The sequence below is a fragment of the Rhodofomes roseus genome (genome assembly GCF_022264815.1).
Source record: "Rhodofomes roseus strain CIRM-BRFM 1785 chromosome Unknown C8Q71scaffold_22, whole genome shotgun sequence".
NCBI classification, from domain to species: Eukaryota; Fungi; Basidiomycota; class Agaricomycetes; order Polyporales; family Fomitopsidaceae; genus Rhodofomes; species Rhodofomes roseus.
Window position 1 is genome coordinate 95,062 of NW_025952978.1, and position 25,020 is coordinate 120,081.

The 25,020-nt window shown below is 56.5% G+C and overlaps 9 protein-coding genes and 1 non-coding gene across 10 annotated transcripts; 2 read left to right on the forward strand and 8 right to left on the reverse strand.

Moving 5' to 3' along the window:
• Window positions 1-159: 159 nt before the first annotated feature.
• C8Q71DRAFT_264876 (acid protease) lies at window positions 160-2,428 on the reverse strand. Its single transcript, XM_047917393.1, has 6 exons — window positions 2,019-2,428; window positions 1,671-1,759; window positions 1,556-1,615; window positions 1,068-1,503; window positions 741-1,015; window positions 160-685 (listed from the first exon to the last, which is right to left on the reverse strand). The coding sequence occupies exons 1-6, from the start codon at window positions 2,273-2,275 to the stop codon at window positions 261-263; spliced, it is 1,542 nt and encodes a 513-aa protein (XP_047775197.1). The 5' UTR covers window positions 2,276-2,428; the 3' UTR covers window positions 160-260.
• Window positions 2,429-2,568: 140 nt separating this feature from the next.
• On the reverse strand, window positions 2,569-5,213 carry C8Q71DRAFT_777717 (ATP-sulfurylase). Its single transcript, XM_047924731.1, has 8 exons — window positions 4,889-5,213; window positions 4,673-4,836; window positions 4,460-4,617; window positions 4,234-4,407; window positions 3,572-4,181; window positions 3,328-3,518; window positions 2,909-3,268; window positions 2,569-2,856 (listed from the first exon to the last, which is right to left on the reverse strand). The coding sequence occupies exons 1-8, from the start codon at window positions 4,919-4,921 to the stop codon at window positions 2,819-2,821; spliced, it is 1,728 nt and encodes a 575-aa protein (XP_047775198.1). The 5' UTR covers window positions 4,922-5,213; the 3' UTR covers window positions 2,569-2,818.
• A 1,088-nt stretch (window positions 5,214-6,301) lies between these two features.
• C8Q71DRAFT_777721 (uncharacterized protein) lies at window positions 6,302-7,593 on the reverse strand. Its single transcript, XM_047924732.1, has one exon. The coding sequence runs from the start codon at window positions 7,443-7,445 to the stop codon at window positions 6,537-6,539; it is 909 nt and encodes a 302-aa protein (XP_047775199.1). The 5' UTR covers window positions 7,446-7,593; the 3' UTR covers window positions 6,302-6,536.
• Window positions 7,594-7,669: 76 nt separating this feature from the next.
• Window positions 7,670-9,855, reverse strand: C8Q71DRAFT_777724 (pre-mRNA-splicing factor SLU7). The gene is made up of 6 exons (XM_047924733.1): window positions 9,725-9,855; window positions 9,551-9,673; window positions 8,782-9,488; window positions 8,384-8,732; window positions 7,908-8,336; window positions 7,670-7,852 (listed from the first exon to the last, which is right to left on the reverse strand). Exons 1-6 carry the CDS (start codon window positions 9,738-9,740, stop codon window positions 7,785-7,787), a joined length of 1,692 nt encoding a protein of 563 aa, XP_047775200.1. The 5' UTR covers window positions 9,741-9,855; the 3' UTR covers window positions 7,670-7,784.
• A 186-nt stretch (window positions 9,856-10,041) lies between these two features.
• C8Q71DRAFT_t130 lies at window positions 10,042-10,133 on the reverse strand. The gene has a single exon. It is a non-coding gene; the product is annotated as a tRNA-Leu (tRNA).
• A 238-nt stretch (window positions 10,134-10,371) lies between these two features.
• On the forward strand, window positions 10,372-12,113 carry C8Q71DRAFT_777727 (kinase). The gene is made up of 5 exons (XM_047924734.1): window positions 10,372-11,162; window positions 11,239-11,412; window positions 11,470-11,616; window positions 11,696-11,763; window positions 11,837-12,113. Exons 1-5 carry the CDS (start codon window positions 10,458-10,460, stop codon window positions 11,985-11,987), a joined length of 1,245 nt encoding a protein of 414 aa, XP_047775201.1. The 5' UTR covers window positions 10,372-10,457; the 3' UTR covers window positions 11,988-12,113.
• A 4,167-nt stretch (window positions 12,114-16,280) lies between these two features.
• Window positions 16,281-17,993, reverse strand: C8Q71DRAFT_777734 (ribonuclease H2, subunit B). Its single transcript, XM_047924735.1, has 8 exons — window positions 17,742-17,993; window positions 17,580-17,681; window positions 17,396-17,521; window positions 17,271-17,344; window positions 17,022-17,211; window positions 16,799-16,972; window positions 16,661-16,742; window positions 16,281-16,606 (listed from the first exon to the last, which is right to left on the reverse strand). The coding sequence occupies exons 1-8, from the start codon at window positions 17,770-17,772 to the stop codon at window positions 16,372-16,374; spliced, it is 1,014 nt and encodes a 337-aa protein (XP_047775202.1). The 5' UTR covers window positions 17,773-17,993; the 3' UTR covers window positions 16,281-16,371.
• Window positions 17,994-20,070, forward strand: C8Q71DRAFT_824138 (nucleophile aminohydrolase). Its single transcript, XM_047926254.1, has 11 exons — window positions 17,994-18,241; window positions 18,298-18,401; window positions 18,453-18,551; window positions 18,607-18,688; window positions 18,747-19,049; window positions 19,111-19,150; window positions 19,214-19,292; window positions 19,359-19,475; window positions 19,540-19,626; window positions 19,699-19,772; window positions 19,828-20,070. Exons 1-11 carry the CDS (start codon window positions 18,141-18,143, stop codon window positions 19,906-19,908), a joined length of 1,167 nt encoding a protein of 388 aa, XP_047775203.1. The 5' UTR covers window positions 17,994-18,140; the 3' UTR covers window positions 19,909-20,070.
• Window position 20,071: 1 nt separating this feature from the next.
• On the reverse strand, window positions 20,072-22,238 carry C8Q71DRAFT_777751 (transcription factor Tfb4). The gene is made up of 9 exons (XM_047924736.1): window positions 21,875-22,238; window positions 21,652-21,803; window positions 21,558-21,599; window positions 21,358-21,506; window positions 21,178-21,303; window positions 20,976-21,111; window positions 20,887-20,923; window positions 20,444-20,651; window positions 20,072-20,378 (listed from the first exon to the last, which is right to left on the reverse strand). Exons 1-8 carry the CDS (start codon window positions 22,072-22,074, stop codon window positions 20,480-20,482), a joined length of 1,014 nt encoding a protein of 337 aa, XP_047775204.1. The 5' UTR covers window positions 22,075-22,238; the 3' UTR covers window positions 20,072-20,378; window positions 20,444-20,479.
• A 124-nt stretch (window positions 22,239-22,362) lies between these two features.
• Window positions 22,363-24,582, reverse strand: C8Q71DRAFT_840522 (snRNA-activating protein of 50kDa MW C terminal-domain-containing protein). Its single transcript, XM_047926519.1, has 6 exons — window positions 24,129-24,582; window positions 23,537-23,761; window positions 23,416-23,485; window positions 23,030-23,361; window positions 22,785-22,961; window positions 22,363-22,722 (listed from the first exon to the last, which is right to left on the reverse strand). The coding sequence occupies exons 1-6, from the start codon at window positions 24,350-24,352 to the stop codon at window positions 22,467-22,469; spliced, it is 1,284 nt and encodes a 427-aa protein (XP_047775205.1). The 5' UTR covers window positions 24,353-24,582; the 3' UTR covers window positions 22,363-22,466.
• Between the last annotated feature and the right edge of the window lie 438 nt (window positions 24,583-25,020).

A 25,020-nucleotide genomic window follows, 5' to 3' on the forward strand; every position in this document is an offset into this window, starting at 1 on the left:
AGAACCCGGAAGCAGCGCGCTTCCGAACCACCCCTGGGTGCGCCTGACTGATGGCTGACAGACACGTTGGTGCGTGGCAGATGGCTGAGATAGCACGGCGCGGCGTCGCGCACGGTGGACGGGGACGAACGCGCGATTGCGGTGTCATGCACTGTGTACTATGCTACAATAATTTAAGTACGTGTCCGTGTCCGTGGAAGCCCAAACGATGCAAGCAATGAGACAGGAAAGCAAGAGATGTAGAAGAGCGTCCAGCGAGTTCAGTAGCGACGGTGCGGTCGTTGATAACGGGGAAAAGGAGGCTGCTGGTTCACGGGCAGGCCAGCAGGCGCGGGCTCGTGCAAACGCTGGTATGTCCCGCGCTTGCGGCTGCCCAGGCATGCAGATGCAGCAACAATCAGAAGAATGGCTGCAGCAACACTGCCAGCGATGATGTACGGCAGGTAGGGCTTGAGCTTCTGCGAGGTAGACTCGTTGGAAGAAGTCGCCCAGTTAGTCGTGTTCATGGCGGGCAGGAGATGGAATGCAGACGTGTTGTCCACTCCTCCGAGGCGTGCGTCGACGAACTCCTTGTGCGCCTGGGCCTGGTTGGCGAGAGACAGCAGCTGTATGTAAGGGGAGGCTGTCGAAGCCATCGAGCCGTGGACATAATCACCAAGATCCACAAGGAGGTATGCGTTCCGCACTGCCACACGGTCAGTACATCAAGAGTTGGCATTGAGGCTGGACTTCATACGCACAGAAAGCCATTCCGAGAATCATATCGAATGATGAGGACGATGCCGTGGTGATGGGCTGGAACGCGCCTACACAAATCTCGGTGCCATCGCTGCCCTTGACGTTGAGCGCGCCGAGGTTGGTGTCGAGCGGGTTCACCGGGTAGGAGAGACCTCCGAACTTGAATGTCACATTCAGTTCGACATCACAAGGCAGGGTCCACACATTGCCCGATGCCGCCAGGACACTAGTCCAGTTCGCGCCGGGTACGCGCGAGTAAATAGCATCAGAGACAGTGCTGTGGCGAGGGGTCAGTCGACACCAACGCACATCATGAGATGACAACGCACGATGGTACTTGAGGAAGCGAGAACCCAGTGTCGAACACGACCACCAACTGATCCAGCCCCTGTACGACGCTCTGCACGGGTATCGCCTCACCGTCCGGCCCAATGATGCCGTCTTTGTCCAACAGCGTCTGCCAGTGCTGCGCTCCAGAGTCCTCATCCCGCAGGATGGGCAGCTTCGGCTGTGAAGTGATGTTCTCGTAGCCGGGCACGACCTCTCCGACAGTGATGTCTCCCGGATACGGGTTGGAGGTGTCGTCGGAGCGGCCAAGGAGGACGCTGAGGAAGTTGGGCGTGCTCGTATTCTGCTCGAATATCCGATTCAGAGGCGTGTCTCCCGCGTCGCTGTTGAACTGCTCGTAGATGTTCGATGCACTGTTCGGTCCAAGGCCTATCACACCAGTGTTCGCTGGATGCGCGCTATCGACACCGACGCTGACTATAGTTCCGTAAGACTTGGTGTCAAATAAGAGTCCTAACGAAGTACTCACTGAAGGCCTGGTTCTGGACACTGTACTCGTCGAAATCCATTGCTGCAGTCATGATGGTCCCTACAGTCTCAAAGATGAGGCTTCTTAACCGTCATCCAAAGTCGAATGGACGTACCACTGGCATCCCCAATAGCATAAGTGACGGAGGCCGTCTTGCCCGTGCTTTTTGCACCGGGCACGTTTCCAGCGACCCATAGGTCAGAACTAGATACGAGGCACGTTAGGGCTGTTTGCACAAGGCGACAATGCGTAAGATGAAGGCTTGGACTGTGGCAGCATGGGTCAAAGAGCCAGTAAGTAGCTGATAGCTGATGCAGGTGTCCCAAGACTGAGACCAGCACATGATCGGCCCCACTCGCCATCCCAGCATACCGTATGCACAGCCAGAGATGGAAAGCACGTCAGTCGCTGGCGACCACGAGCCAAAGAGTCGCAGCCGTATGTCACGAAGAGCGATACTCACCTCCCCGTGTCAACAAGAACTGAGAATTGTTGTCCTCCCAGAGAGACATTCGTATAATACCTAACATCACCCTGATCCTTCAAGTCCCCGCTCATACTCGCCCTCCGGCCGAGGCCCGCAGCCACACGCTCGAGCTTCTCCTGTGTCCTCGGTCCGCGACGCCCAATAACCGGCATCCTCACCGCCTCGGCTGCGGGCAGGCAATCCAGAAGGAGCGAGACATAGAGAAGGAACGACGGAGCGAGCCTCATGAGCATGGCGAACTTGTCGGATAGGAACAGCGAACACAATGTGAGCGCCGGCGTTCACGGAAGAAAGGGTATAATAAATCGGAAAGAGGGCTTGGGAGAACGGGAGGGCAGTGTCAGGGCGGGTCATGGTGATGAGCATGTTCGGGCGGGGTAGTTGCCAAGGCGCCGACTGTCCTGCTTCGACAGCTTGGCCGCTCAAGCGCTCACACCGCTCAGCCACAAAACAACGCCCATCTTCGCATGCGGCCCCGGTACGGGATCTCGGACAGCCTGAGCACTGCTCGCAACCAGCAAGACCGTACGTTTTGAAATGTTTGCTCTATTTTTGCTTGATTTCTACCTAGCAGAGTGTATGCAATGTGACATGAGCACGAACATTCTACTCGTCCAAGACACAACTGGAACGATTATCTTCCTGAGACTCTATGGACGGATTCAGAGACTAACAACAACACGACAATCAAGTGTGGGTTCGGAAAGGGAAAGCAGACAACTCGCCGATGCGGAACACCGGCACGCATGTCACAATGTGACATCCGAAGCAACTACTTATAGTAGCGACTGTGTCTCGAGCAGCAAGACAATACCTGAGCACAGGGTGAGCACGATAGAAGATGATTGACAGTAGTGACAACGTACTGTGCACGATCTCGGGCACACTCTGCGTAGTCAAGTCGGCGGTCAAGTCTGGCCGCTCAGGAGTCTCGTACTCCTCGTTCACACCCGGGACGTGCTTCAGTTCACCCTTGCGTGCTCGCGAGTACACATTCCTCCTGTCGTGCGCCTCGCAGAATTCGAGAGGTGTCGCGACATGGACGGTGAAGAAGTTCCCGCCCGCACCGGCAGTGTGGATTACAGTGTCCTTCACGGCGTCCCGGGCGGCTTGGCTCGGGGCGATGGGTGCCGCGATGACGGCAGCACCGGCGCGTGCGAGCTCAGCGGTGACGAAGGCTATCCGCTCGAGGTTCTTGGTCCGCTCTTCCGGGGTGTAGCTGAACGCTATTGATAGGTATGGTCAGGATCTGCGAGAGCCACGGTCCAAAGAGCCAAGTACGCACGTGTGTCGAGGTCGGAGCGGATGTTGTCCCCTGACAAGACAGACACGCTTCGGCCGCCCTGCTCGTTCAAAACGACTTGGAGAGCCTTGGCGATGGTATCCTTTCCAGAGTTGTGCAGACCCGTGAGGAACACGACGAAGCCCTGCTTCAATCGGGGCGGGTAACTCTCCCTAAGAGTCTTAACAACAGCCCTGTACACCTGTCAGCCTCATGCAATATGTATTGCTTATTGAAAATGACGCACTCATAGCTGAACCAGTCAGGGATGGGCCCGCCGGTCTTGAGGCGTTTTCGGAGCTCAGTTCCGGAGATGTCAAGAGTCTCTTCACCCTTCGGGACCTCATCGACAGGCACGTACTCGTCCGTCGACGGCAGATACTTCATCTGCTGGAACGGCACCATCTCGATCTGCAGCTCATCGTGGTACTTCATGACGAGATCCTGCGCGTCATACGGGCCGTAGAAGTCCTTCCCCTGCGAGTTCTTCCCGGGGCCTGCGTGGTCGCGGCCAACGATGAAGTGTGTGGCGCCGAAGTTCTTGCGGATGATCGCGTGCCAGACGGCCTCGCGAGGACCGGCCATGCGCATTGCGAGAGGGAGCAAGGCAAGGTGGCCCATGCCCTTCGGATACTTGGCAATGATAGCCTCGTAGACACGGACACGGGTGTAGTGATCGACGTCTCCGGGCTTGGTGAGACCGACGACTGGGTGGATGAGAACGTTGGCTTGTCGCAGACGGGCGGCGCGGACCGTGAGCTCACGGTGCGCTCTGTGCATGGGGTTCCGTGTCTGGAAGGCGACCACCTTGCGCCATGCCAGCTTCTTGAAGTGTGCGCGCAGTTCGGATGGGGTGTCTAGTCATTCATGTCAGAAACGGCATCTCCGCATATGTTGAGGATCACTCACAGCGCAGGGCGACGTAGTCAAAATGCACCGGTGGCTCAATTGCCTGAACCTTGCCACCGATGTAGTACTCCTTCACTTTGCGGCGAAGATAGGATACTGACGGGTGCGCTGGGTCGTCTGCACCAAACACATTGATAGCTTCCTTCACCTGGTCTGGGCGGTAGACATCCTCAACTATGGCCTCATGTTAACTTGCGGCTTGTCATGGGTGCACAGCGAAGCTTACTGGTGATGATGGCAAGAGGCTGGTCATCTCGGGGGTCGAGAAGAGCTATGCGCGATCCGGAGGCAATTGAGAGGCGGTCGATGTCTTCCCGAGAGACATCAAGAGTGATAGGCATGGGGAACAGGGTGCCGTCAGCAAGGCGCAAAGACTCGATGACGCTGGACGGCGTGTCAAATTCGTCCCAAGCGACGATGACTGCGAGCCTTTGCTCACTTGGTGTAGTCCTTCTCGTTCATGAAACCCTCCAGCGGACTGAAACCACCGTTCATAATGAGTTCCAGGTCGCATAGTTGACGCTCCGTGAGCGTGATGTCAGGGAGCTTTCCGGCCTCCTCCTTCAGGTTTTGGCGTATAGGCCCATCGCGAGCAACTAGGTCCTGCTCCGTCGATCAGTTCACTTTCCGACAGCCACACTGCAATGTCACGCACCTTCAGGACGCTGCCGTGGGGTGTGTTAGCCATCGGTGATGTGTGGTGAGAGGCCTTTCAGAGACTTTGAGCGGTGTCCACGGAGGGTATTTGAGAATGGTAAACCCATTTCGTTGACGACTGCAAGGATTTATGCGGTAGGCTGGGGAAGCGATGGTGAGGGTATCACGCAATCGACTCGTATAGGAGGATCTGAGTAGACGCGGAAAAAAATCGATGGCCGTCCCGTGTGTCGCTTCCTTCGGCCGCGCGTACCAGTGGGCATCCTCTGACAGAATATCGGAAATGGGACGAGCGTCGTCTTCTGTGGGCGGGCAGGTTGTCTGAACGAATTCCGAACGTGTGCCCAGTGCGAGCATCCCGAATCTAGCGCCATGACGCACTTTCCATATTTGGATTTTATACGGAACGCCCGGTTAATTCAACTTCCTTTCCCGTCGGAATATCAGTCTCTCGCCTTCGTCGGTAGCTCTCCTACGAATCCTCCTCAGTATACCCAGATCGTCTAGTAAAATTGTGGACACATATGTGTGTCGCCGACACCTCGTGGTTGTCCGAGGCAAGCACCTCAACATCACCATCTCGAGCGCCGCTCGTGGTCAGGTCCCTCTTGCTTCCCGCTAGAAGCACGCCTTCCTGAGAAGCTTTGACAGACAGAAGATCAATGGGGAAAGGCTTCGTCTATTCAAATGACACGGGAAACTGTCACTTCCACTCTATCCCCACCTTACCCACTGTGCTCCTAGCAATGAGTCAGACGAGTGATGCATGATGCCCGACATACTCATGCTGTCAGACGTTCACTGGCTGCCAGCACTTTGATCAGCGCGTCTCGTCTTGCTTGCACAGGAAGCCGACTTACGCGGCTGTCGGACATGTCACTGGCTGTGAACAGTCCGGATTGCATATCCACTTAATTATCTTCACACCTGACTGCTACTCGGCTTGCAGAGTTTGCGTCAGACGGTCACATACGCATGAACGATCCAGAAACGTCTGGCGTGAGTTTCTATCCGCGACAGAGAGAGACGCACGCTGGTGACTGATAGGGTGACAGGCCTATAAACTGTGAGAGTGGTCATGCACTACAAATACATTCCAGGTGGTAACAAGGAGCTCTACAATATCAGTACAGTCACAAACCAGCGTGATAGTCCTCGAATGTCATCAAAAGCAGCTAGCACGTAGTACCGCAGTATGTCACCAACCAGTGAGGGCGAGTGCATTCCAACGAGCATGATCGCATCCGACAGCGTACGACCATACTGGTATTACTTTCAGAAGCAGCAAGAAGCCTGAGCTGCTCGAGACCGGCCGGTCGCAGTTCATCATCGCGTCACGTTGATCCTGAGGTACACAAAGAAGCTTCTGTCAGACAGACTCTGCCACGACGCTGTGTAGACGCACTCTCGACCTTGCACATGAATCGCTGGCCGTATAGTTCCCGAGCTTCTTTTCCTATGTCGAGGAGCTGATGCAACAGTGACGCTCACGAGCGGCTGTCGATCCGCCGCTGCGGACGTCGAGGCCTGCCCGGGGAACGGCACCGACGAGGACGCATCTTTCTGGCTATGTTTGCTTTGCGAGGTACGACGGGGGCGCTCCGTACCTGCGGCAGGCTGCTGTTGCTCAGACGCTGCGCGCGCAGCTACAAATACGCGCTGTCATTAGCACCCGTCGCACACTTTGCCGCCGCGAGAAGCCACGACACGACCAGCCACGCACCTTCAACGACCTTCACGTCCGCCTCGCGGTGGAAGCTCTCCATGAGCGCCGTGAACCTGCGCACCTGCCACGCCAGCTGGCTCGCCCGCGCATAGTTCCGCTGGCTCAGGGCCCACTTGCGCTCCTCCTTGAACCGGCGCCGCTCCGAGTCTGCGAGGCTCGCGCGTGCACGGAGGACCGCGACCGCGCGCTCCTGCGGGGTCATGCGGCCCTCGGGATCGATGGAGGACGGGACGGAGTCGAGGGAAATGGAGGGCGCGGTGCTCGCGTAGGTGAGCGTAGGCGTGATGGGGCGGACTTCGAGGCGACGGGGGTTGCGGTCGCGGTCCCTGTCCCGTTCGCGATCGTCCGTGTCGCGGTGGTGTCGGTGGCCGTCCTCGCGCCTGTGCCGTGGGCGTTCCTGGCGGTCGAACGAGACGAGCCGCAGGCGTCTGCTGGGCTCGTCACGGTGCGTATCACGCTGCGCGACGTTCGCGGTGGTGCGTGACCGCGTCGTCGTCGTCGTGATCTTCGTTGTCTCGTTGTCGAACGTCTTGGAGAGCACGTCCGTGAAGACCACTCCGAGTGCCACTCCCAGGAGGGTGCATACGCACTGCGTAGCGTCGAAGGTCCGGGAGTAGTCCAGCAGGAGCTTCGCCGCGATCCCGAAGCCCACGGGCACGACCAAGATGAACAGCTGTGTGAGAGACGTGTAGAGCAGAACCCCTTGGAAGAGGCCATTCAGCAAGCACTCTGCGGTGGAGGGTGTCGCGTTTGGACCGACGAATATGGTGTTCAAGAGTATGCGTGCGCCGAGCGCAATAAGGAGTGCTGAGCTAGTCGTAATTTCCATGAAAATTCTTGACTAGTCATAGAGGCATTAGATATCGCAGGAGATGTTGATGGCCGCAGCTGGCGACTGGCTTGCTGCCGCCCGCGCAACTTGAAGAGTCGGGACTCGGGAGAGGAATCTGAAGACTCAGAAGAGGCTGCAGCCTGCTACCTTCTGAGCGCCCATATTCGAACAACATGAAGCAGGGTACTCGCGCTCACGTGCCCAACTCCAGACCTCGAGAATCCAGGAAACCCGCGTCGCGGGGCAGGGTCCAATATATTAGGCATGGACGTGTACAACGATACAATGATAGCACCAATAGCAGTAAAAATACAACAAGTGCATGCGTGCGATGCGTTACACCTCCGCATCGACGTAGTCGGCCATGGGATCCTCCATCATCCGACGGTTCATCCTGTACGCCTCTGCAAAACCGGTGAGCATACATGCAAGACACCAGATGGAGGAAGTGATACCCACCAAGCTCCTCCTGCGACACCTCATGGCTACTACCCTGCCCACCCTTCTGTCGCTTTCCCTGGCGGTCCTCATCCTCGCCACCCCTCGCCTTCCGCTTCCTCTCCTCCTGCATCGCCTGCGTCAGGCGATCCTTGTCAAGCGCGAGATCGCCCTCGCCCAAACGCTTCTTCGAGAAGAGCTCCTCCGCTTTCTTCTTGCGATCCTCGGCTGTCTCTTTTGACCGTGGTACACTCTCGGGCGGTGGTGATGCATCGGTTGCTAGTGACGAGGCGAGGAGGTTTTTCGCGGTTGATGCTTGTGCGGCTTCAATACCAGCGAGGCCGGTACAGTAAGAGAGGTGTATGATGGAGTGGCAGCATGCGTAGCCCCACACTCCGGATGCGGCGTCATACCACGACCCCCATACCGCCGTATGGTTGTTGACAAACACTGTATATGATGAGCGGACGTAAAGTATTGGAGGCGAGAGTGCTCACCATCCTCTGGATACTTTGACTTTACCGTTGCACGCTCCTTGCCCTTGAGCACCTGGCCCGTCCTCGAGAACTCAACGTACTCCTCCGTCTGCCCCTGCAACAGTTCCTTCGGCGCCTTCTCCAGGTACTGCTCGCCACCGTACTTCGTAAGTATGCTCGACTTGTTGATGTCCTTCAGCTTTTCCTTCTTGTGCTCGAACTCTTGGTGGAGGAGCTGGCCCTGAGTCGGGTTGGCATTCATGTGAACGTCGTTACCCCGGGCAGCTGCGTTCCATGCAAAGAGCTGCAGTTTTTGTACTTCCGGTGCTTCACCCGAGTGGCGATAGAAGTTGTCCCCAGCGAATCGAGCCTGAGGCCATGTCAATACGGAGACAAGCGATTCGACGAAGACTACATACCTCTTCTGGAGTGACATTCTTCATGGGGTTGTCACGCATGGACCGTGTCTTCGGGTCGTAATAGGCACTTGATGGGTCGAGGTTGATAAGATACTTCGCGGTGTCCTCTCGAATACGCAGGTTCCGGACAGTGATACGGGTCTTGGTGTCGAGCTTCTGGCCGACCGCATCCGCCGACTCCGCATACTTGTCCGCGTCCTCGTCCTCCTCATCACTGCTCCCAAAGTCGTCGTCCCGCTCCTCGTCCTTCTCCTTCCCCGCCTTCGCAACCTTCCTGACCGCCGCCAGGTCCGTCGTCGTCTGCTTGTCAATCTCGTCCTCGCGCAGCTTTTGCCGCGCCGCCTCCAGCGCCTCGTACTCCTCGTAGATCTTCTTGTGCTCCGCAGGGTCGTATCCGTTCCACCGGTCGCGCTTCGCGTCGTAGCCCGACGCGACATCTTGGATGACCTCGTCCGGCGCGATACCCTTGTTCGTGAACTTGGCCCCGCGCCGGCGCGGCCGCTCGAGGCAGTCCTGCCGCTTGTGTGTTATGGCGCCGCAGTTCTCGCAGGCACCCTTGCGGTACTTCTTCGCCGCAGGGCCGGCTTTCACGCCGCGGTCATACCAGTTGTCGAGTTTGTCGGAGGAGCGGTCGTAATCGGGCATACGCTGGTGGCTGAGGGACGGTGCACCAGTATCGAGGTACCATGGTGCTTGGGCGATGTATTCTATGCAGGCGTAAAGCTGAGGTGAGCGGACAGCAAGGATAGGAGCGCAATTAGTTACGCACGAGGAATGTGCGGGTTAATGGCCTTCCCCTCCTCATCCAGAGCAGCCGGTGCAGTACCGGCCTTGCGAGCTGCGTCGAGGTCCTTTTGCCTCCGGAACTCCTCTCGGGAGAGCTTTCCAGTAGCTGCCAATGCGGGTTAGACATGATCTGTGAAACACGATAGCTCGATCCTACCGGAAGCTGAGGCCATGGAGAACGATGAGACCTGGGGATGATTGTTAGGTGGTGGTTGGTGGAGGCGAAGTGATGAATAAGCGCCTGGCCGCCACTTCTGAGGTGAACTTATGTCGACATGTCGCCGTTCAGTTCAAAGTCCAGATCCCCATGCATTTGACTTCTCATTTACATTTTGGCTTGTGGACAGACAGTCACAGACCAGCAAAAATTCCGTTGAGGCAATGAACACGGCGCATATGTATGTACTGTACAGCGGTTTGCGCTCTCCAGCTGTGCATTGCGCCAAAAACACAACAGCCCTAATGACTATGACATGACAGTGACGAGATTCGAACTCGCGCGGGAAACCCATCACGGAACTCCTTGGAGCCTAAACGTGACGCCGTAACCACTTGGCTACACTGCCGGTGATGTGTCACTGGGTCGTTTGTGTATGTGGTGCCTGCCTGTTTTCCCGTCTGCGCTCCTGCTCGTCGGCATGCTCAGGCTGAGGTGGATGGACGACGAGAACGAGAGTGCGGCGGCAGACGGGGCGGCGGGGTGATGGGGCAGTCAAAGGGCGGCGATGTGAGACAGATGGGCGCACGTGGGAGAGACGCCCATATGTGAAAGCGGGCGCATTGTCTGCTCTACACCTCAGTGCACGACGCTGTCTGACCGTGTCTACACTCCGCCTGCGCTCGCTCTCCCCGCCTCCCGCTCTCCTCTGCGTGCGCGCGCGGTCGTGGCCATGCAGTCCCTCCACCCCAGCCCCGCACGCCCGCTGGGCCCCCGCGGCATCCAGCGCTCCGCCTCCCCGTCCCCTGGCTTCGCCCTCCCCGAGGTCGCCCCTCTCAACATCCGCAGCAGAAACGGGCCCTCGCCCCGCCCAAAGCTCAAGCTTCCCACCATCGACTTTGACAAGGTCGAGGGCGGCGCATTCACCGGCGAGTACACCGGCGGCGCAAACTCCATCTCCCATGTCAACGGCAACACCGTCAGCCCCGGCGATCTCACCGTCAAGCCCGACCAGACCGTCTCGCCGCGCCCGCGCGCACCCTCCGTCGCGGTCTCCATGGACGACATCCGCGGCACCGTCCGCGAGTTCGACGAGTGGTCCGACGACTACCTCGAAGCCCTCTCGCGGCTCGGCGAGGGCGCCGGCGGCGCCGTCTACAAGGTCAGGGACAAGCGGACGGGCCACATCATGGCCCGCAAGACGATCACCACGCTCGAGGCCCCCATGAAGCAGCTCCTGCGCGAGATCAAGATCATATCGAGCACATCCCACCACAACATCATCCACTTCTTTGGCGCATACATCTCGCCCTCCTCCAGCGAGGTCAAGGTCCTCATGGAGTTCTGCGAGGGCGGCAGCCTCGAGTCCGTCGGCAAGCGGCTCAGGGAGACCGACAAACGTGTCAACGAGAACGTCACAGGGCGGCTCGCCGAGGGGGTCAGCATCCTGTCCCTCCCTGTCATGGTTACATCGCTCTCGCGCTGATACTGATTCCGACGCCCTCTCGTCGCAGATCCTGCAGGGCCTTGCCTACCTGCACAAGCAGAAGACCATCCATCGCGACATCAAGCCACCCAACATTCTCCTCACGCGCGAGGGCATCGTCAAGCTCTGCGACTTTGGTGTCTCGGGCGAGCTCGTCAACTCCATGGCGGGCACCTTCACGGGCACCAGTCTCTACATGGCGGTGCGTCCTCTCCCAGGCTGATCGCCCAGGCGAGCCCTGTGCTGATCTGCGCTCCAGCCGGAACGGCTGTCCGGGCACGAATACACCATCCGATCGGACGTCTGGTCGACGGGCATTTCCCTCCTCGAGCTGGTCCAGAACCGGTTCCCCTTCCCCAGCGATCTTGCCGCGATCGAGCTCATGATGTACATCACCCAGTACGAGGTACGCTGCTCCTGCCCTCCTTCCGCTTCTCCCGTCTCGCCTTCCGAGGTTCTAACGCCGTTCCCATCCCACGCCGCAGCCGCCAGAGCTGGAGGACGAGGGCCCGTACACCTATAGTGCCGAGATGAAAGACTTCATCAAGCAAACGTACGTCGCCTTATCGTCCATCTCATCTGTCTGTCGTCACCCCCTCGCGTCTCACGCCCACTTCCTGATCCAGGCTGACACGGGACGCTGTCATCCGTCCAACGCCCGCGAGCATGCTCGAGCATCCATGGATTAAGAACGTCATGCAGCACGAAGTCAACATGGCCGTCTGGATACGCAAGGTCTGGGGCTGGCCCAAGAGCAGGCAGTCAGGCGAGACGTAAGCCGCGTTTCCTCCCTCCATCCTTCTACCCCCGCCTCCGCGCAACCTTGTCAATGTCACTGATCCCCTCCGACGGGCGCTGATGGACCGCATTGATCTGACAGATCCTCGCGGCCAGGCTCGAGCCGCAGCGACCCGCCGTCGCTCGACGCAGCGATGGCAGGCATGTCCCTCGCGCCCGAGGCGCACTGACCCTCCGCACGCACGCACCGGACTCTTGCTCCCCATCTCTTCTTCCTCTCTGCCTCGCATCTCTGCACCCACAATACACCATCGCACGCAAATCGTCTCGCCCCGTCTCTCGTCCGTCATCTCACCATCTCGTGTCCGCGCTCCATCTCCTTCAGAACCAGCAATACTAGCCCGCCCGTCCGTCCGTCCGTCCGTCTGCTCGTCCCGCCCCGCGCGCGCGTCCATCCCGCCCGTCGCCCGACACCCGCCGGCCGCCGGCCGCCCCCTAATCTATTCTGTTCGTTTTGGTTCCCGCGTTCCGCCGCCAAAAGTACGCCCGCTGCCGCCTTCGTCTCTACGCCGCTGTCAGTACGTGCATACACGCACACACACCACCTACTCCCCTTGCTTGCCGGCGGGAGCGTCGGCTCGGGACCGGCTGCACGCTCCGTCTGGGGCTGCACGCAGGGCCGAGGGCGCAGCGGGGCGAGGCTGGGTAACGGACGATGCACAACAGAGTGTATATGTACGATGCTCCTGTGTAATACCTGTCAGTCATATATGGATCTTTGGATGGTAGAAAACGTTCAAGCCGAGTGTGCCTGCACTCCGGGGAGACCCGTCCTTGCCCGCTGCCAACCGTACTTCCCTGGCATTCAACGACCGCGACCTTTGGTCGACATTATGTCCGACGTCCTTCCGCGCGGCCTCTCGTTTGACATAGCTGTTTCATAGCGTGCAATATGTACTCGAGATGCTACCTGAACAGATTATACCTAGACTTCAACAAGAGTGTACCTCCAAGCTCCCCTTCTCCCATACACCGGCCGGAGAGAGGGATTGCATGTTTATACTGGCTCCACGTACAGAAATCTTCGGGGGTTAAGTGACCCGTCAACTTATCCCTGCTATCCTTGCAATATGTGTCAACTGTCATTCGTGTATTAAAACTTCGGGGAGATGGTCAAAATTACGTAGTGGAAGTAAAGTACAGGTACACCAGCGAGCGGCCTTCACGCGGTCGGACAAGTCATCCAGTGACATAAATACGATATGCGACGATGTGACAGCTTGGGATTGACAGCGAAATCGAGTAACAGAGACACCAGAACAAACGTATAGCTCACGAACCGACAACTGTTCTATGTTGACCAACATTAGGATGGTAAGCACCGGGAGACAACGCTGTTGCTCACCTTACGACTTTACCATCAAACCTCCGTCCACCCGCTCGGGTCCATTCACGACACGGTTCGTTCCCTGGTGTCCACCTCTCCCTCGTCCTCTGCCGCCGCCCCGTTTCTGACCCCTGCCTCTAGCACCTTCCGAGATCTTAGAGGAATCTTCGCCCCCATTCTCGCGTCGACCATGAGCTCGGTGGGATCTGTTGTCGCCTCGAACAGGTCCAGCTTGACCATGAGTATGAGCGACCGGTAGCTTGACTTGCACGACGTGTCCCGTTCCTAGGTCGAGTACGGCGCCGGTGTTGTTCGACGAGATCGTATCCAGCAGCGCGTTGCGATGTACGTCCCACGCCCGTGTATGTTGGCCAGAGAACGTAGGCGATAGCAAGTAGTTGAGCTGAGACGCCTGCGCATCGACAGGCAAGCCAGGATCCAAGGAGCGAGTACGCGAGCGAGTGTATACGTCGGCCATAGACGTCGTCGGCAGATCCTCCTCAAGTTGCGACAGGGCATCTTCCTCAGGCACTGCAGAAAGTCGGCGTTGGATGAGCCGAGTCAAAGGGATGGAGCGAGCCTGCTGCGTAGAAAGGGTACGCCCACGCTGCTGCTGAGGAGACGTCGGCGAAGGAGGCGTAGTCATAGCGTGACCCAGGGCAGACTTATTTTGCGCCGTTTGCCCGCGAGAGGCCGCCGCCGTTAGGAACGTGTTAGACGGAGGCCGAGGGACACCAGGTGACCGCGAGACGAACGTCTGCAGGGCTGCGTTGTTGGAAGTGCGACGAGCGTGATCCCGCACATAAGCCTCTACGGTGTCTGCCAAAGTGTAGAGAGACGGACTTGTTGCGTACACCTCTTGCGAATCTTCCACGTGCAAAGTCGGTACTGAAGACGAAAGCTCGTAGTCGTGCCGCATAAGAATATGATTAGCAGTAGCAGATCCGCGGAATTGCTGAGAGACGTCCGATAGCAAAGAAACAGAGCGAGAAGGAACGGAGAGCTTGGAAACACCAGACATGCTAGAGAGTAACTCGGGAGAGAGCGCAGACGACGGATAGGGGGAGAAGCTAGACGACCAGATGGGCGAGGAGGAGTTCGGCGGAGTAGGTAGCGCACTTTGCTGTTGCCGTTGCCGTAGCTGTTGTTGGCGGTATTGCTGCGCGATTTCCAGAGCAGTCTGCCGACGAGGAGTCAAGCGTTCCTGAGCCTGCGAGGAGTATCCGTTGAGATTCGGTGGCGCCGGGGAGTATTTCAAGGCAGGATCGTGACCGTCACGCGAGCCAGCGATAGCGTCCCGAGCTTGAGGCAGGTCCCGCAGATTGTGGTTCACTAGCCCAGACCCAGAGAAACGACTGTTGTCCCTTGTGATCTTGGAGGCGAGCATATAGTCCGGCCAGTCTAGCCCGCTATGTTCCGATAGATGAGGGGCACCGAAGTTGTCCACGCTACCGAGCGCACGGCTTGCAACAGAATCAGGACGAGTTAATTCAAGTTCCTTCCTCAGGAGCTCGGCCAGATCGATCGGTTCTTGCCCGCGCAGTGGGTATCCGACTAGTTCGTCCTGACGTGGAATAGACTGGCATCCGATGGGAGCGGCACCAGATTCGTTCATGTCCTGCAAGTTAAGACCTAGAAACTGCGACACTAGGTTGGAAGACGTGTCTGGGGCTCTTTGCAAACGTGGGGGAACATTCGCCTTGATTGTTCGGTTCGTTCCCCGCTGAGGCGACTTCGTTGGTGCTGAGCGTTGGGCAATATTCGATTTGAGACGAGGATGCTGTAGGTTGTCGCCCTCGAGGCCCCAGATCATACGAGGGAGATTTTCAGGTTCATCGATGATGGTTCCCTCAGCGCCGCTACACGGGAGATTAATTGAGACAGGAGGAACGCGTAGCTAAGACGCAATCACTCACGAAGGACACCGAGCATATGGCAACGACAGTGGTCCATGAAGGGCAGGAATAGGCCGAGGGGGGGACGACGCCCACGAAATCCATCCTATGAAGTTCAATCTCGACAATTGCACCGCACCGATGAGCAAGACCTCTAACCTTCGGGGTCAGGCTGGGACTTGCGCTGTGTTCTATCCTCCGCTCGTTTACCGCGCAAGAAGTTCTCTGCCAGGTGATTCTTGTTCCCTATGATGACCACGGACTCGGGAGATGAGGGCGGGGAAGGTGTATGGGGCATCTCAGACACCTGTACGCGTACGCGGGACGGCTCTTCGCCACCCGAGATAAACGGCGAAACCTCATCGTCCGAGTCGTCCAAGTCCTCCGGTATTTGCCTTGCGCTGCTGGAAGGCAACGGCATGGAAACAACTCGAGGCGCTGACTGCTGAAGGACAACTTTGGCTGAGTACATTGAAATGGTCTCGGGCAAGGAAACGATCCGCGGGGCCACGCTATTCGGCACGTTGCTCGTCCTGCCCAACGACACAGCTGCCTTGTATGCTCGGGTGGATGTTGCAATAGTAGGTTCCGGGCTTGGGGTGCCTGAGCGGTCGAATGGCTCCTGCACATGACTATATGCACTACCGAAGGGAGTGGATTCGCGCGAATGCACTTCAGATAACACCTCTGACTCGGTCAGCTCTGCCGTCTCTGCGACTGGGGAAAGGGCGCCGCTGCGTTGCTGCGATCCCGGCGACGCGGGCGGGGATTGGACACGTCGTACCTCCGGGTCCGTTTGTACTCCGCGGTCGATGTAGCGCTTCTGGGCTATACTCGCGTTCGACAACATTTTGCGGCTGGCGGGCTTCGGCTTCAGGGGACGGGGGGTGAGGACATGGACGTTGAGGACAAGAACGAACCAGCGGAGCTTGAACCGTCTGTGAAGGATGAAAGGGGAAGTGAACGCGTCCGTCACCCGTCAAAGCTGTCAAATGCACGTGGGCGTGCGCAGGCGTATTGACAAGGCGGGTGGCGTCGACTTGTCCGTCGGAAAGGTATACTCACTCACCATTGGTATGCAAAGCAAGACAAAATATAAAATACACGCGTCAAAACATGACATGACAGTGGTCTGAACACGCTACTTGGGCTTCTGAAAGAAGCTGGATATCTTCGACATCCCCTGCACGTTTACTTTCTTCAGCTTCTCCACGCCGTTCGAACCTTTAGCTGGAGCTTTTCGCTTTTTCTCAGCTGCCTCGCCATTCTGGGTTTGTGTTTTCCCTCGTTTAGCCTTGGGCGCCGGCGCGCTGTCCTCCGCAAAGACAGCCCGCTCAGCCTGTATAGACTGGATATGGGCGTGAAGCGCATCGAAACTGCAGAAAGCATCGTGAATCACAGCAGACGATGTCATGGTGTCATGTGCTCACTCGTATGATGCTAACAGGGTGGTATACATATCGCTTGAGAGATATTGGGAAAGCATTTCACAGGCGGCCTTGATTCGTGCGGCTGTACGATCGTTGGTCAGTCTGATGATATTGCGTGGCAGCAGTTAAGATACTCACGGCCTAGTAAGTCCTCTTTGCCGTCGTCCATAAGACCATCCTTCGCCAATTGACGTACAACGGTTGATGACATCTCGCAGACCGATGGTGTGGCTAGGCGGCCAACTTTAGCTTTGAAATAATTCATCGTCTTCTCTTGCGAGTAGCGATACACGATGATTTCTGCGGTGATCTCTGTAAAACGTGATGAGCAGACTGGCGAGGAGTGCATTCTGATTCTGACCTTTGACTTCACAAATTCGCTTCATTGCGTCGTCTACACATTTGAAAGACAGAAGGCGCAGCAAGTCATCCGACGAGTAAGGTATCGGCTGCCCAGCGGACTGTTCGTTTCCCAAAGTCTGGAGAAGCGTTGACGTCGCCGCCTCAAAGAGGTCCTCCGCCGAGCGAAAGTTACTCATGACATCATTGGTCTAAAACACGGTACAATCATGAGGTGGATGAGCTATAGCACCGAAGGAGGTAGCCGTACCGAACATGAGCTGCGTAACAGGGGTATAAGAAGAAAGACGGGGTCTACTGGAGTGAGCACAAGAAGCTGTCCATCTAGAAGGGACATGAAGCCAGTAGCCTCGGGAGATAACCGACTGAACCCACCCTTCACGACCTCGCCTTCTGGCATGAACCACGACCGCTGGTTGGGAGGTGCCACAGCCTGCACTTCCAGTATCATTGAATTTGTCTTGTTGGGCAGCTCGTGGGGAAGGAACAACGCAGGCAATCCTACGAATGTCGATGCATTCACCACGGCACTGGCACACTCTCCAAACTGACGACGCACCAGTACGAGGATGAGGTAGTCGAAGGAACCGGGCCCCCGCCTGCATACTAATTCCTCGATCGGCATCATCGTTCAACTTTGTCACTATGGTCTGGAGGATGTCTGGCATAGCAGGCATCAGCACAATGCGACAACCATGGCTGTCGTTATATTTGAACGTACCGTTCGGGAGAATGGCCACATGGCGGCTCATTGCAGCTGTTCGCAACAAATACTTTGCAAGAATATCGGTGGCTTTCGGTTCGATATGAGTATCGCAAGACCAAAAGCCCTGCGGTCGGCGGAAAGTGTGGAAGGGAGAGTTTGGGGAGAGTGGACACCGGCAGGAGCGACGCGCTTGTGGCGGCAAACGCGTCTCGTTTGTTTGTTGCTACTTGCGTATGGTGGCGTTTGGACGTACGCGACGCCGTGGGCATGTTTGCCACTAACCACAAGAAGTCCCGATCAGAGGGCGAGTGTCAGGCCGTTTCCAGGTGTATGATTGTTGGAACGTTGCGGTGAAGTAACAGGATGTCCGCTGATTCATTCTGACTGAACAACCATTTGACAGAAGAATCGGGAATGAGCACTGCTACGCAACCCTTCTACATCGTGGCGGTACACGGAGGTGCCGGCGTGCATTCCCCAGCATCTGACACACATGTCAAGAAAACCATGAAGATGTGGGCTCTGCTCTCAGTGCGGCGCTATCTACTGATTCTACCATCTCATAAGACAGCGCGTGCAGGAAAGCTCTGCTGCGGTTGCAAGAGAGTAATTCGGCGCTTGACGCGGTGCAGGAAGCCGTGAGTTCCCTCGAGGACGACGACTGTCTCAATGCCGGTAAACCAAAATCCGTGCGTATTCAGATGTATAAATCTGAGTGTGTAACAGGCTATGGGTCAAATCTGACTTCGAATGGCACGGTCGAATGTGACGCCTCGATTATGTGCGGCACAACAGGTGCCTTTGGTAGTGTCGGCGCAGCATCTGGTCTGTTCAGCTTCAGCTACTCGTGTACATCGTACTCATTCGCATTCTCCTTCAGGAATTAAGCACCCGGTGAAGCTGGCACGGTCCGTCCTCGAGTACTCTCGCAGGCCAGACCCACTCGGTCGCATCGCACCCCTGTTCGTGCCCTCCACACTCCATACGTAGTCAAAGATCTGAACCTCATGTATGCCATAGAATGCTCGTAGCCGATGGTGCGCTCCAGTTCGCGCGGTCACAGGGAATTGCAATCGTACCACCGGGAACCCTTGTGACACCGAGAGCCAAAGAGGAATGGGAGCGGTGGACCACGGTTCTCAACTCCGTCTCCTCCTCGGAGACCATTGGTGGATGTTCGGCTGATGAGTGCCCCGTGTTGCAGACGCAAGTTTGTGCACCGTCGCTTGTGGCTACCGATCATTCCAGCCTACACGATGTACAAGACACAGTCGGAGCTGTCGCTTGCGATGCAGAGGGAAGCTTCTCAGCTGGCGTATCGAGGTAGTCGAGTGTTCTGCCTACGTGGCTTCGTGAGGCTTGGCTGATACAACGATGCTCCCAGCGGCGGCCTGCTACTCAAGCATCCCGGCCGTATCGGCGAAGTGGGTTTCCTATTGAATAAACGGATATGTGGTGCTAAAATGCGATCTTCGTGTGATTCTCAGGCAGCGATGTACGGTTCAGGTTGTTGGGCCGCGGGCCTGAGCCATGGGGACGTCTGCGGAGCAGCCTGCAGCGTGTCTGGTCAGCATAACACCGCCCCTCACTTCACGACAATGGACCCAATGTGCTGACATGCGTGTACTGCAGGTGCTGGCGAACACATAACTCGGGCAGCATTAGCCCGATCCGTGGTGGAGGCTCTGGAAGTGTCCGATGTTGATACGCATGAAACAATCCGGCGCATGCTGCTGGACAATCTTCGAGGTGAGCCCATACCATGTCTCCCGTTGGTTGGTCCAATCTGGATGATCGGCACCATGACGGGAAGCGGCCCGCCACGGTCAGGAGGAAGGCCTACCACAGGCGGGCATACTACTCTTGATCAGGGAGCGAGTCAGTGAGGGCACGTCTGTACGTAAGTATGACCACTATTCGATTCTTCCGTTTTGCTATACCGCGTTCGGCTGGTCTGACTTCCGGCATGGAGCTCGATTATGGTGTGCATTCACCACCGAAAGCATGGCGATTGCTTATGCATCTTCATTGGACCCAAAACCTAAAGTATGCTTTAGCCGTTTTTGCATCGCTCCGTTATCCTCACATCAACACCATGTAGGCGCTCATTCTCCGAAGGCCGCGGCAGCAGAAGACGGAGACACCGATTTATCTGGCGGCCCTTCCCTTGACAAGAGGCTAAAGGTTGTGTGACCCAGAATTTTCTTTCGCGATAATGCAACTACAATAGTAGAAGACAGGTGGCCTGCGAAGGCGTAGCAGCCTGCAGGCCATCGCGTGTCCAGATAATCAGAATGGGACTCGAAGGCGATGCACCCGCCCTTCGAGTTCTCCGTGATCCCTGAGGCCGTCCGACGCACCAATAATAATGTTCATCAATTACAGTCCTCCTGAGAACGTCAACATGTGTTCTCCCACCATTGCCGCATAATGGGACATGCTGCGAAGATACGCCGCCTGAATGCTAACAGGCGAGTATGGAAGTCCTACACCGGAGACTTGTAGGACAGGACCGTAAATCCGAGATTCCGTCAGGACCGTGTGCCTGCGTAGGGTGCAAGCCCTGACTGCGATGATGCCCGTTTGACATTGGCGCGGCCGCTCTTGCAATCATCGGGAGGATGACGAGAGTTTTCTAGTCAACGGTGTTACCTGAAAATCATCCGGTCAGCCGCTGAGTTGTTAGCCGGGATGTAGAATTGTAGCTCGACTCGTACCGACACGAAACAGCATCATATGCCTCATCCGCGATCCTACCGCGATCCATTCTGCACAGTAGACTGACTCCCGTTGACATTGGTGCCCTTGATAGAATTAGATGATGGTAAAGACAGCGCGGTCTGAACGGTGGGTGTCGTTGCGGGTGTCGCGACGGTTGGCCGCGCCGCGTTGAGGCGCTGAAGGGTCTTGATGGGGAATTTTGTGCTAGAATTGCAAACGGCTGATTAGTACTGGCCCCTTGACAGACAGCTCGAGGGCATGCGAGCGTTTCGCTCGACGGACGGCCGCACATTATGCACCAGCGGTCACGGCGGACTTCCGCCATCATTATGGAGTGGTCATATTTCTCATGTTGCGTGCGAACGCCCACCAAGCACGACGCTCATCATGCATCTGAATCGAGATAATGACGCTGAGTAGCGAAGAGGAAGGTACTTGCCGGCATGTTGAACACACAGGGACAGGCTGGCAGAATACTGGCAAGACACCGATCAGTTTGTTCGATGCCAAACATAAGTGGTGGCTCACTTGATAAGCAAACAGAACAAACGAAGCCAATGTCAACGATACGCTTGTGGCAAAAACATGCTGCCCGAAAGTCAATTTTGTCTTGTGTGGGCACAGACAGCAGCTGACGAATGCTAGGCGGCGGAAGGAAAGACATCTGCAGCCCACAATGGGCGAGGAAGTTGTTGAGATGGAGAAAACGTAACATGTACAGGCCACGTACGGTCAGATATTGCAACAAAGCGTCTGCTCTCTCGAGATGGAGATATGAGCCTCCAGTCAAGTGCGCGGCTTGCTGCAGAAACACGCTCTCAGAGCCATAAACTTTGCATATATCTATGGTCACTTTCTATCTTCTTTCAGTACACCAGGGAAAGCAAAGTTTCAGTCCACAGAGACTTACCAACTTCTGGGCCGCGAAAATCGAGTTCATGATCGGTATGTAGGACGAAGACTGGTCGGGTGAAACGGAGAGTATAAGGATGCGCGGGTCGAGGGCTGCGGTTTGCTCGTTTGATTGTGTGGATGATGCGGTGGTAATGCGGTTTATGTCTGCAAGGCATCTCAGTGAATGTGTCGTTGTACAGCGATTTCATGTCTCACAGCATAACGACTTGCTAAGCGCCCCGACCAACTCGACGGGCTCTGGAATAGCGGTTGAAATGTCATGAAAAGCCGGTTAGTCATGAGCGCGTACTCTTGATATCTGACGGGCCGAGTGTCTCGACGTGTCGCGCTATTGTCTGCATAACCTCCGCGTCGAGAATCTTGAACGGACGATACGTATCGGCATCCGCCATCTCGAATGGGTTCCCCGACGACTCGTTTGTTGAAGAGTGCAACATGACACTGTTGTCAGAACGGATGTAAACGCGTCGTCGAGCCCACAATTCTATGATGGAAGGGTGTTATCGACGTACCTACGCCCAGGCAGGGCGCCAAACACGGCGAGTGTGTTCTCGTCCTTGCAAGCTATGTGCGAGTTCAAGAAGACAAGAAGTTGTGACAAGAATGATTTGAGTGACAAAGGCCGAGCGTTCTGTTGTGTTCGCGTCGATGATAGGTACCAGTGATTCGGGGACAGGTCGACGACGACGCTGAGGTGTGATGCTCTGTCCATTCTTGCTCTTTGCGTCCTTCTTGGCTGACAGGATGCACTCAGTAATAGGAAACTCAAGAATACGGTAGTTGTTGAGACTTGAGTATGCCTGTCTCGGAGACGACGCTCGGCGGGGTACCGCTGGACAGAGTCGTCACTGTCAGACTCAAGGGACTCGCCGCCCGAGCTGTTGCCACCGACTGTTTTGTCGCTGGACGGTCACGTGTGCTTCATTTGAAGCCCGCAATATACTAAGTACTTACGCCCCCGACGCCGGGTTTCGAGACGGCCTATGCTGCGTCGGCGGTTGGGGATGAAAATGCATTTGCATCTTCAGCAAAAGTGATTACAGCGCGTCATCGTACAGGAGACTGATGAACCGCTTTAAACTTCGTCAAGCTACGGACTAGTATTTATGTTACCCAGCCACGTTCGTATTTCGGCAGCGGGACAACCGTTACATCTTCCGCGCCCGCGCCTGTTGGCTCCCCCATCCATGTCCAACAAGCGTCGCAGATGACGAAAGGGCTTTCGCCCAATCTCATGTCACCGAGTATGGTATGGACAGCAGGGACCTTGTTGCACGCGCGACAGAGGTCGAGTAAGGGAGGCGTCAGATGCGTGGTGAGTGGGTACGCAGTCGTCGGCGGGTCCGCGGGATGGTGCAACCTGCTCCCGGTGATGAGCTTCTGCTGCAGTCGGATCTTGAGGTCACGGGGAGACGGGCTTACCGTATGTGTTCAATAACGAAGTGATGTTCGCAGTTCCCCGCGTGCAGGAGCCAATAGGGCTGGTGGAGACGGGGAGTAAGAGAAGCGAAGGTGGTTTCGTGCATTGGTTGGCCTTTCGCAAAATCGGGGCGTTCCTTCCTATCGCTCGGCAATGTGGTGAGCAAGTCCAACACTTTCCTGTACAAGGGAACGTTATTACAAATCAGTGAATCAATAGGAGTAGGAGGGGAAAGGGCATGACGAACTCTGCGCAATCTTCTGGAGCTCGTCCGTCGCCATATAAGGTATTGTCAATACACATAACAGCGCCCGAGTGGCCCTCCCGTGCGGTATCCGCGCTATTCGGAGTCGACTCCTCTCCGCTGCCCTGGCTAGGCTCATTTCCGGCGTCCTGGTTATTGTAGTCGGATTCACATGGAATCACATTGTATAGGTCACCAAGAGTCTGTGACGACAGCAGGACATGCTGCGACAAACGGAGAAGCTGGCGGTGGCCCCAAGAAAGCTTATTGTATATCGTGACAAATACCAGTGCCTCATGCACCTTGCTACTATCAGTGCCCATGCCAAATGATTTCTGCCGGACAGCGTGTCAATATCGCCGCGTCTTACGTGTAGAAGGACCACGTACGGCACGTTCCAGCGTGTTGCGATCGGAATGCTTCGGTGGACGGATGAAAGACGCGGCGTGCGATGTGAGACTAACGATCGATAACTGAGACAAAGTCTAGCATTGTTCGAGAGATACTTACGGCCAGCACTTCAGCTTGCTATTGTCCATGCTGTGCCGCAGAGCGGTCACGTCCGCTTGCTCATCTCCGGGCTCTGGGACGGCCACCTTTCTTCTCTTCCTGCGGTTCGATGACTCCGCAGACTCATAGATCGACTGCACGGTAGCCTGATGACTTCTCCACACATGGGCCATAAGCCTGGGATTGGTGAGCGTGTCATGAAAGGACCCTTTCAAGTCGTCCAAACTATCCTAAGATTACATTAGCGACAATTCCCGCGTCTCGCACTGCATCGGGCGACATATCATTCTGCGAGCGAGTTGTGAGGAACAGGAGCATAAGCTCCTCTTGAAATTCATACACACAGTGGTCTTACGAGACACGAGGGTCGAGAACGATGAGCAAACGTTCCAATCCCTGCCTGTGCAAGACCAGTTGGGCGTGCGCACGGTGGTTTCGGGGTGGGCTTTGGCAGACCACCCTCGCCCCACCCAAGTTAGTCCAGGGCTGTGGTCACATTATCAACCAACGGTGGACTATCTGCAGAGGGACAGACGCCGTGATCCCGAACATGACACGTCTCGAGGGGCATGCCAATGTGATAGAGGCTCACCTGCATTCAGCAGCCACCGCTGCTTGTTGTGCAGATGGTACGGACTTCCATGCTTTTTCGGTGTTATTCCTTTGCGGTAGTTGCGCGTCGGACAAATCAGCCCGAGAGGCTTCGTTTGGAAGCAAGACGCGTGTAGCATCGAGGAATGCCGCGATATCGATATATTCAGAGGTTGGACCAAAATGAGACTCGTGCGCCTGCCCCAGCCCAAGACTCGTAGACATGATGGACCGGTCGTTGAGACGTCGTAGGGAAGAATGCTGCTCGCGAGAAAATTCTTCGTAGTAAGTCGAGATTGCGAACAGACAGTGTTTCCAGCTTCGCCTGAGAGATACAGTATAGCAAAGAGAGTCCAGAGAAAAGTCTTCTGCCAAAATTTTGATGTAGTCTTGCGTTGTTCGACGATTTGTCGACGCAAGGACTGCTGAGCGTCGAGGACGAAGACTGCCGGCGCTAATGGTATGACCGGCAAGCTCGCCGGTTGTGCGAGACAGGCGCCCATTTGTTTCCCCGCATTGCACGTGCTTTCGCGGGGCAAGCAAGCTGGGGAGCGGGACACTTGACCGTCGTACGAGGCCGTCGACGACTTAGACTGGTCCACCACTCTCGACACCCTCCTTGGCCGACGTCGTCCGGCTACTGTCTCGCGCCGATCCGTACTTCCCAGAACGTATATACACGCCGTGTTGTCCGCGGGATTCCTGACGTCGCCGCGCGTGAGCTCTCATTGAACGATGTTGCCGACGACTCGCGCCTCATTGCCTAGGACTTTCGGTACCAGACTTTCACCGTCTCGGGCCCACGCTGCTGCATTTTCTACGTCCTCGCTCCTTCGAACCCCGTTCTTCCATCGGCCTTCGCTGCGTAGCTCGCACAAGCCGTGCATCTACCC